The sequence below is a fragment of the Paralichthys olivaceus genome, chromosome 8, assembly GCF_024713975.1.
Source record: "Paralichthys olivaceus isolate ysfri-2021 chromosome 8, ASM2471397v2, whole genome shotgun sequence".
Taxonomy (NCBI): domain Eukaryota; kingdom Metazoa; phylum Chordata; class Actinopteri; order Pleuronectiformes; family Paralichthyidae; genus Paralichthys; species Paralichthys olivaceus.
Genome location: NC_091100.1, coordinates 195,973 through 206,612, shown reverse-complemented (window position 1 = coordinate 206,612; position 10,640 = coordinate 195,973). Strand labels below are relative to the sequence as shown.

Genomic DNA, 10,640 nt, shown 5'->3' with positions numbered 1-10,640 from the left:
AGATGATCACTGACTGTATATAAAGACACTGACTGTATATAAAGATGATCACTGACTGTATATAAAGACGATCACTGACTGTATATAAAGATGATCACTGACTGTATATAAAGATGATCACTGACTGTATATAAAGATGATCACTGACTGTATATAAAGACACTGACTGTATATAAAGATGATCACTGACTGTATATAAAGACGATCACTGACTGTATATAAAGATGATCACTGACTGTATATAAAGACACTGACTGTATATAAAGATGATCACTGACTGTATATAAAGATGATCACTGACTGTATATAAAGACGATCACTGACTGTATATAAAGACGATCACTGACTGTGTATAAAGACACTGACTGTATATAAAGACACTGACTGTATATAAAGATGATCACTGACTGTATATAAAGACGATCACTGACTGTGTATAAAGACACTGACTGTATATAAAGACACTGACTGTATATAAAGATGATCACTGACTGTATATAAAGATGATCACTGACTGTATATAAAGACCATCACTGACTGTATATAAAGATGATCACTGACTGTATATAAAGACACTGACTGTATATAAAGATGATCACTGACTGTATATAAAGACACTGACTGTATATAAAGACCATCACTGACTGTATATAAAGACACTGACTGTATATAAAGATGATCACTGACTGTATATAAAGACACTGACTGTATATAAAGACCATCACTGACTGTATATAAAGATGATCACTGACTGTATATAAAGACACTGACTGTATATAAAGACCATCACTGACTGTATATAAAGACGATCACTGACTGTATATAAAGACACTGACTGTATATAAAGACACTGACTGTATATAAAGACCATCACTGACTGTATATAAAGACGATCAAATATGTAAAATGATGTCAGTGTATAATTTTGTTCATATTAGTATATTTGTGTTTATAGAAACTCCTCCTGTCACTTTATTGAACAGATGCTCCACGTGTTAATCAGCTGATCATCTACAGCTGCTCCTCCTCCTCCTCCTCCTCCTCCTGTATATAAGACCAGAGCGCGTGCAGCTGCTTCCATCTCACGATGCCTCCGTTAGAAAAGCCTCAGCTGCAGAACAAACCGTTCAAACTGCGGAAGAGCTTCGGTAAAAGTTTTTTAAAGTCTCATTTACATCAACTGTTCCACTGACATGAAGTGACCACGTGTGTTGTTCTCTCCGCAGCCACCAGGAGGCAGGAGGTGGCGGGAATTCGATCCAAGTTCCCCAACAAGATCCCGGTGAGTGTGAGCTGATCAAACAAGTACACAAGTTAAAGTGTTAAAGTTTGAAAGTGTTCAAATGTTAAAATGTTAAAGTTTTAAAATGTTAAAGTATTAAAATGTTAAAGTATTAAAGTGTTAAAGATTTAAAATTTTAAAGTATTAAAGTGTTAAAATGTTAAAGTATTAAAGTGTTAAAGTTTTATAGTTTTAAAATGTTAAAGTTTTAAAGTGTTAAAGTTTTAAAATGTTAAAGTGTTAAAGATTTAAAATGTTAAAGTATTAAAGTGTTAAAGTTTTATAGTTTTAAAATGTTAACTATAAGTTTTATAGTTATAAAATGTTGAAGTGACACTGATTACATCACTGATTACATCACTGATTACATCACTGATTACATCACTGATCATCCTTTGATGTCAGGTCATCATCGAACGGTTCGACAGAGAGAAGTTTCTTCCTCCTCTGGATAAAACCAAGTTCCTGGTCCCTCACGAGCTCAGCATGACGCAGTTCATCACCATCATCAGGTACATGTACGCGTGTCTGTACTCTGTACGGGTGTCTGTACTCTGTACGCGTGTCTGTACTCTGTACGCGTGTCTGTACACAGGTCTGTACTCTGTACGCATGTCTGTATGCGTGTCTGTACTCTGTACGCGTGTCTGTACTCTGTGCGCATGTCTGTACGCGTGTCTGTACTCTGTACGTGTGTCTGTACTCTGTACACGTGTCTGTACTCTGTACACGTGTCTGTACACAGGTCTGTACTCTGTACGCATGTCTGTATGCGTGTCTGTACTCTGTACGCGTGTCTGTACTCTGTGCGCATGTCTGTACGCGTGTCTGTACTCTGTACGCGTGTCTGTACTCTGTACGCATGTCTGTACGCGTGTCTGTACGCGTGTCTGTACTCTGTACACGTGTCTGTACACATGTCTGTACTCTGTACGCGTGTCCGCATGTCTGTACGTGTGTCTGTACTCTGTACGCATGTCTGTATGCGTGTCTGTACTCTGTACGCTTGTCTGTACTCTGTACGCGTGTCTGTACTCTGTACGCATGTCTGTACGCGTGTCTGTACTCTGTATGCATGTCTGTACTCTGTACACATGTCTGTATGCATGTCTGTACTCTGTACGCGTGTCTGTACTCTGTACGCATGTCTGTACGCGTGTCTGTACTCTGTACGCGTGTCTGTACTCTGTACGCGTGTCTGTACTCTGTATGCGTGTCTGTACTCTGTACGCATGTCTGTACGTGTGTCTGTACTCTGTACGCATGTCTGTACACTGTACGCATGTCTGTACGCGTGTCTGTACTCTGTACGCGTGTCTGTACTCTGTACGCATGTCTGTACTCTGTACGCATATCTGTATGCATGTCTGTACTCTGTACGCATGTCTGTATGCATGTCTGTACTCTGTACGCATGTCTGTACTCTGTACGCATGTCTGTACTCTGTACGCATGTCTGTATGCATGTCTGTATGCATGTCTGTATGCATGTCTGTATGCATGTCTGTACTCTGTATGCATGTCTGTACACATGTCTGTACACATGTCTGTATGCATGTCTGTACGCGTGTCTGTACGCATGTCTGTACTCTGTACGCATGTCACTCTAAGTCTGTGTGGTTTGGACAAATCAATTCCTTATTATGTAAATCATCGAATCTTAAGGTGGCCATGTTTTAAGGTCAGAGGTGAGTTGATGGAAACTTAAAGGGAAAATGAACGACCATTCCCTAATGATCTGCTCACCACTATGATGGGGGGGGGGGGGGGGGGGGGGGTGTTTGAGTCTCTGAAATAAACAGGGTCGGAGAAGAATCGGAAAAACAACTGATGTAAATGTGACGATTCTTCAAACGTAAAAAATATCCTGCTCCTGATGTCCTCTGGAGCCACATTCACACTGCACACAAGCTCTCAAGGGCCAAACATTGAACTCTCTGTTGTGTCACTGCGGCAGCTGATTGGTTATCATTGGCAGAAATCTGTTTAATAAAATACTCTGATGTTTCAGTCTCATAAAATAAGTTCAGGTGAAGTAACTCTGATCTTTACAATCATAACAAGGCGGAGTTTATATACAAGTCACTGCTGATTGGACAACACCTCCGACACACCCACCAACAGGAACAAACCTTGAAGCTCGTCGTCATGTTTAGAGGAAACACGTCGACACGGCAACTGGAGACGTGTCCCAGGTTAGCAGCATCGTCTGTTACCATGGTGATATACACTGTAAACTAGTTAAACCTGACACATAAAACTTTAACTTCACAGTCAGAACATTTTAGGGTTAAACACAAACCTCCAATTTCAAATGTTTGAGTTCTAATAATCTGTAACATTGGTGGTTTTATTTAATACTTCACAAGTGACAGTGGATCAAAACATACGATAAAAGTACAGCGTCAAATTTATAGTGAAAGAAACGTGTGACTTATGTTCATCAAATATACAGAATGTATTTTCCATAACGGTTATTATATGTTAATTTCATTTTCAATTCTTCAATGTCGCTTTGACGAAACTCAGAAACTGACAGTTGCTTGTCTAAAACATGTCGGCCATTTTCTTTTCTAGTAAAATGGTCGGACGAGAACATTCAGACCAGAGGTGGCGCCAGAACATGCGTCTCCATCAGAGTCATCGATGCGTCAAGTTACAGATTCAGTGTGAAGGAGTTAGTGACATCATCAGGTGTCATACACGTGTGAAGAGTCATGCAAAATATTTATACCCCTAGTGGCGAAGTTGCATATTACAATCATCTGAGGACACGAGGACTCAAACTGTTTTCACACATGAGCAGCAGGAGGCGGGACATGGCGTCTAAACTCTGCTGTGTAAAGATCAGTGTTGTTGTTTACAGCTCGTCCACACGGCGTCGGCCCTCTTCACCAAAACATCTGGAACCTCCTCGTCTTTCCAAGTGGATGCTGCAGGACAAGATCCAGAAAATGTCCAGAGATACTGACTCAGACATTTGATCTCATGAGGAACATGTGAGGAACATGTGAGGAACATGTGAGGAACATCACAACTGATGATGTCTAATCATCAGTGGTTTGAGTAAATGCAGTGTGACTCTTTATATCTGTATTTAAGAGGTTTTATTACCGTCTGTTTTGAAGTGAACCGTTTCAAACCTGATCTTCTTGAGAGTCTTTGCACTGATCTTTTATTTTGAAAGTCTTTTAGCTGCTTTGTGTTGAACATTGTGGGACACATGACTGTCTCAGCCTCCGCTGACATAATGGACAATAAATTCCTAAGATGCTTGAATTAGAACTGAACATCTGACATGAAGCAGCTGATGGACGGCGTGCAGTCTGCAGGACATCTCGTTACTGACCATTCTCTGTCTTCTGCCCCCCCCCCCAGAAACAGGATGGCTCTGCTGCCCACTCAGGCGTTTTACCTGCTGGTCAACAACAGCGGCCTGAGCAGCATGTCCCTCACCATGGCTCAGGTGTACAAAGACCACCAGGACGAGGACGGCTTCCTCTACATGACCTACGCCTCGCAGGAGATGTTTGGACACTGATGGATGTTGTCAAGCTCCAGGTTTTATTCAGTGTTAAAGACTGCCGGCCTCATATCTGCTGTAAATACCCAAAATATTTTAATTTATTGTGATATTACTGTTCATCTTGATTGTTGAAGATTTTAACTAAAGTATGTGGCTCCAATAAATCTTATGTGAAAACTGAGTCTGGGTCATTTGATCACTTTGTTTGCACAAAATAAGAACAGATTTTTCCAGCAGAAGAAAAAGAAACATGGACTCGTCAGGTTTGTTAAATGGAGCTGAAACTAGTTTTTTCTTTAAAGGTTTCAGCTTTCATAAACTAAATATGGGGGGGCGATTATTTTGCACATCAACAAATAAATAAATAAAATAGATCATGAATTTAAAAGTCTGAAAATGTAAAACTTGTGTGTGTATTTGCAGAAGTTACATGAAGTGTATTATGGTCAGATATAAAGATTAATCACAGAAGTTTGAGGGAGAATAATTTGAATGGTCACATTACACACGTTTCCTTTCTCACCATGAGTTCTTGATATTAACTGATTATATTAACAGCACATGACTCTGCCCCTGTCTGAAATCATGCTCCTCCTGACTTCCACCAGGGGGCAGGAGAGATCCACTGAGTCTTCTGTCCTCCAGGAGTTAAAGTTTTAATAGATGACATTATTCCAGCATGTCGACTGCTTCGTTTCCCTTGGATCAAGTTTCTGTGAAACTTTTCTCTTTGTTCGTCCTGGAATTTAACTATATTTTATCTAATATATCTTTATATGTATATATTACTTATTATATATTGATCAATTAGCATTCAACATTCACATGTCACACACAGTCCTGTCATTGAGCTGCAGATGAATGTTCTGCCTTGTTGGAGTGTGTACTTGTATAGATTGTGTACATATATGTATATGTGTGTGTGTGTGTGTATATATGTGTGTATGTATATATATGTGTGTATATATGTGTGTATGTATATATATATATGTGTTATCAGGACATTTTCACTTGACGACAGTAAAATGTTCTAAGCGACTGATTTTAGATTTAGATTCAAAGTAAAAGTCAGATTCTCAGATTCTCAGACTGAACTTTCCTCTTCCTTTATTTTCGTGTTCTACATCAACACTCATCAGTCAAAATCACTGGTTCGTTCGTTAGTTTCAGATTTCATTTATTTGTTGATGTATTTTAATTCTGTCATTTATCTTCTTGAATATTACGATGAAGAACACGATGAGGAACACGATGGAGAACACGATGAGGAACACGATGGAGAACACGATGGAGAACACGATGAAGAAGAATACGATGAAGAAGAACATGATGAAGAACACGATGGAGAACACGATAAAGAAGAATACGATGAAGAACACGATGAAGAAGAACATGATGAAGAACACGATGGAGAAGATGATGAAGAACACGATGAGGAACACGATGGAGAACATGATGAAGAAGAACACGATGGAGAACACGATGAAGAAGAACACGATGAAGAAGAACACGATGGAGAAGACGATGAAGAAGAACACGATGAGGAACACGATGAAGAAGAACACGATGGAGAACACGATGAAGAAGAACACGAAGAAGAACACGATGAAGAAGAACACGATGAAGAAGAACACGATGAGGAACACGATGGAGAACACGATGAAGAAGAACACGATGAAGAAGAACACAATGGAGAACACGGTGATCAAGAACACGATGGAGAAGACGATGAAGAAGAACACGATGAGGAACACGATGGAGAACACGATGAAGAAGACGATGAAGAAGACGATGAAGAAGAACACGATGAGGAACACGATGGAGAACACGATGGAGAAGAACACGATGAGGAACACGATGGAGAACACGATGAAGAAGAACACGATGAAGAAGACGATGAAGAATAACACGATGGAGAACACGATGAAGAAGAACACGATGGAGAACACGATGAAGAAGAACACGATGGAGAAGAACACGATGAAGAAGAACACGATGAGGAACACGATGGAGAACACGATGAAGAAGAACACGATGGAGAAGAACACGATGAAGAAGAACACGATGAGGAACACGATGGAGAAGAACACGATGAAGAAGACGATGAAGAATAACACGATGGAGAACACGATGAAGAAGAACACGATGGAGAACACGATGAAGAAGAACACGATGGAGAAGAACACGATGAAGAAGAACACGATGAGGAACACGATGGAGAACACGATGAAGAAGAACACGTTGGAGAAGAACACGATGGAGAACACGATGAAGAAGAACACGATGGAGAACACGTTGGAGAAGAACACGATGAAGAAGAACACGATGAGGAACACGATGGAGAACACGATGGAGAAGAACACGTTGGAGAAGAACACGATGAAGAACACATGAGCCTGAGTATTAATTTGTTCTAAAGACGACACATCCTCCAGGAATGAAGCAAAAGTCTCTCTGAACTAATCTAACCCTAAACACATAAGTCAAGTTTAGGTTTAAGTCAGCAGGAACTCTGGTTTAGGTTAATCTCCAGGAAATCAATGTAATGTCTCCCTGTCTGTCTCTGTCTCTGATTTAATGTCCTCCTGTTTGGTGACAGCTTCAGTGTTGAAGAGTGAGAGGCCATGACAGGTGTGGAAACATTTATCTTCATCGTCCGGGAGGTGAAGCGCCACAATCGTGTCGTCAGTCCGTCAGGTTTTCGATCCTCCATCTTTGTCCCCTCCCTCTTTGTCTCCTCCTGTTTCACCTCTTCCTCCCGTTTGATGACGAGCTGCACCTGAGCAACAGGATCCATCTGAGAGAAGGAGGGCCGTCGCTTCACATGGTGTCAGATCTCGGCCATATTGAATCCGAGTGGGAACGGCAGTGTTGGTTTCAGTCCTTCCTTCAATAGTGGAGGGACAATGGGAGCGGGACAGACGAGAGGCCCCGGGATCACCGTGGTTACGCAGAGGCAAGACAGACGGAGCATTGAAGAGGACGAGACTCCGTCAGGAACCAGCGCCGTCTGAAGCGAGAGGCTCAGGTTCAGAGAGAGAAGAGAAACGGCTGATGGTCGGTAACAGGAGACAGGAAGCTTTTGTGGATCGTGCAGCGTCTTTATATCCTGGAACAAACTGCTGCAGTGAGTCCAATCACATGACCTCAAAGAAGCTCGGCATCATGGGACATCAAACTGACTTTTGACCTGATGCTGATGACACACAGATGTGGCATAGAAACAATCCTGTTCTGAGATTAACGTCCAATCACGTCCAACCGAACACGCTACCAAACATCTATGAATCTATGAGACAACTAATTGAATATATATTTAATATCTTCCTTCAACACGAAGTTCAGACCTGTGGAAGGTGAAGGTGTGAGTTCCACAGTTTAGTGGTTCTCTTCTTCTTCTCTTCCTGTGATTGTCCTCAGGTGAAAACAGAAACGTGTGAGTGAACAGATGCAGGAAATCCAGAATAAACAGAGGATGTGAGTTTCACAGCTACCGTTCATCGTCAATGAGTGAGGTCATCGTCCGAACAGGAAGCGCCAGAGTACTTTTTACGAGTTTACTCATCAGCTGCTGTGATTAAATAAATTTGGCACAAATCAAAACCACATTTCCCATCAGGCCTTTTGCTCTCTGTCCCTCGTCGTTATTAAGAAAAAGAACTTTCTGTTCTCGTAGCTTCTTCTCTCAGGAGAAAGTTCAACCTCGGTTTGTGGCAGGAGAACAGCGCCCTCTACCTGCTGGGTGCAGGATTTCTGTTCAGAATCGAAGCCTCCAGACGTCGCTTGTTTGCGAGATATCGAAAAGTTGAAACGCCTTCATGAGTTTGAGATAATTAACCCTGAGTTTCCTCATCGTCACGCTGTCCTATGAATAGCTCACAACTGCGTTAAACGTTAACTCCTGCAGGTCAACAGTGACCAACATCAAACTGCCGCCACGTTCTCTGGAAATCTGTCGAATGCATTCAAACCTTGACCTGCATAAAAGGCGTTTACCCATAAGCCCCTGCTGTTGGCCTTGGCCCTGGTGTGAGCACAGTGTTTACAGTGGTGATCCGTGATGAGACGCTGCATGAATTGAAATGATGTTTAGTAAATATATATATATATATATATATATATATATATAATGCATTTACATTTTAAATTATACATTTAAAAGCAGCAGTGGAAGTTTTAAATGTGACACTTTTCAATGGAAAGATTTTACAGCGCTACAGTTTCCATGGAGACTGTTGGTCAAGAACAGGAATCACAAATAAACAATCCGAATCCTAATATACATGATCTCAAGGCTCTTTACAGAGAAGGTGAAGAGCTTCAAATCTTATTGACATAGAGAAACCAACAGTTCCCACAAGAACAACTGTGGGAACGGTTGTCGAAGGATGAGTTATCAGTCCACACAAAGACATCAGTCGTACAAATCCGATGGGAACTTTGTGGATAACATTTCAAAGCTCATCTGTTGCTGATAGAAGAAGAGATTCTCCAGGAATATAATAAAATGATGGAGTAAAGGTATAAATTGAATCAGCAGATAAAAACAACTCTTTTGTTTCCTCTTGGTTTGTCCATGAAATTCAAACTTCTGTTCTTTCCTTCAAGGAGCAAATCATTTGTTCTTGACTCTGACATTTGTTTTCGCACAGCGAGCTGCTGCCAAGCTCCTCCCAGGCTCCTCCCACTTGAGCGGCCCCTGATCCTGAGCCAAGAGGAAGAGGAAGTGAGTTTAGGTCAGAGGTCATCCACGAGTCCACATCCTCCTTTTAAAAATACTCTGCATCAATAAAACTCAAAACAAGATGTATGATTGAAACAGAACGGATTTCATTTGATTTGATCAAACACAAGGTTTCCACATGATTGTAATTATTTTATGTGTGGATGTTTGTCCTGATGGTGGCGCTGTAAGGAGCTTTCACCAACAATAAAAAGCAGATTTCATTTCATTAATTCACCCATGTCTCCACCTCCTCATATATATATATATATATATTTATTTTATAAAATAAAATATATATATATATTTTATAAAATAAAATAAATATATATATATATATATATATATATTTATTTTATAAAAATAAAATAAATAAAAAAGGGGAGGCAGTAGCTCAGTTCAGAGAGACTTGGCTTGGGAACCAGAGGGTGGTCGGTTCAAGTCCAGCATGGACAGAAGTTGGAAAGGTGCTAGTTCACCTCCTTGAGCAAGGCACCAAACCCCCCAATTGCTCCCCGGGTCGCCTTCATGGCTGCCCACTGTTCCGTGTGGTCACTGTGTGGATTGTGTTCCATGTTTGTTCCGTGTGCTCTGTTCACACGGATGGGTTACATACAGAGGTCAAATTTCCCCATGTTTGCATGTTGTATGTTTGCATGTTGTATGTTTGCATGTTGTATGTTTGCATGTTGTATGTTTGCATGTTGTGTGTGGGACCATAAAGAGGAATCTTAATATGAAGCCAAAATATCTCCGATACAAACGCTGCCATCTTGTGGTGATGACATAATTTACAGTCAAAGTCAGAGTCTCTCTCTCTCTGTCTGTCTCTCTCTCTCTTTGTCTCTCTCTGTGTCTCTCTCTCTCTGTCTGTCTCTGTGTCTCTGTCTCTCTCTGTGTCTCTCTCTCTCTGTCTGTCTCTGTGTCTCTGTCTCTCTCTCTCTCTGTGTGTCTCTCTCTCTCTGTGTCTCTCTCTCTCTGTCTGTCTCTGTGTCTCTGTCTCTCTCTCTGTCTCTCTCTCTGTCTGTCTCTCTGTCTGTCTCACTGAGTCAGGAGTTGCACAATAGCTGAGCTGTATAATCACATAACACCGGCTTATCTGTCTCGCCA

At 41.1% G+C, this 10,640-nt stretch overlaps 1 protein-coding gene across 3 annotated transcripts; it reads left to right on the top strand.

Annotated features, from left to right (window-relative positions):
* Positions 1 to 998: 998 nt before the first annotated feature.
* Positions 999 to 4,988, top strand: map1lc3c (microtubule-associated protein 1 light chain 3 gamma). Of its 3 annotated transcripts, none has more exons than XM_069529626.1 (5): positions 999 to 1,148; positions 1,227 to 1,282; positions 1,688 to 1,794; positions 4,148 to 4,291; positions 4,660 to 4,988. In XM_069529626.1, exons 1-4 carry the CDS (start codon positions 1,088 to 1,090, stop codon positions 4,263 to 4,265), a joined length of 342 nt encoding a protein of 113 aa, XP_069385727.1. In that variant the 5' UTR covers positions 999 to 1,087; the 3' UTR covers positions 4,266 to 4,291; positions 4,660 to 4,988. The 3 variants fall into 3 exon arrangements, with proteins under 3 accessions (XP_069385727.1, XP_069385725.1, XP_069385724.1); XM_069529624.1 differs by having other exon boundaries at positions 4,148 to 4,302; XM_069529623.1 differs by lacking the exon at positions 4,148 to 4,291 and having other exon boundaries at positions 1,011 to 1,148.
* The last annotated feature ends 5,652 nt before the right edge of the window (positions 4,989 to 10,640 follow it).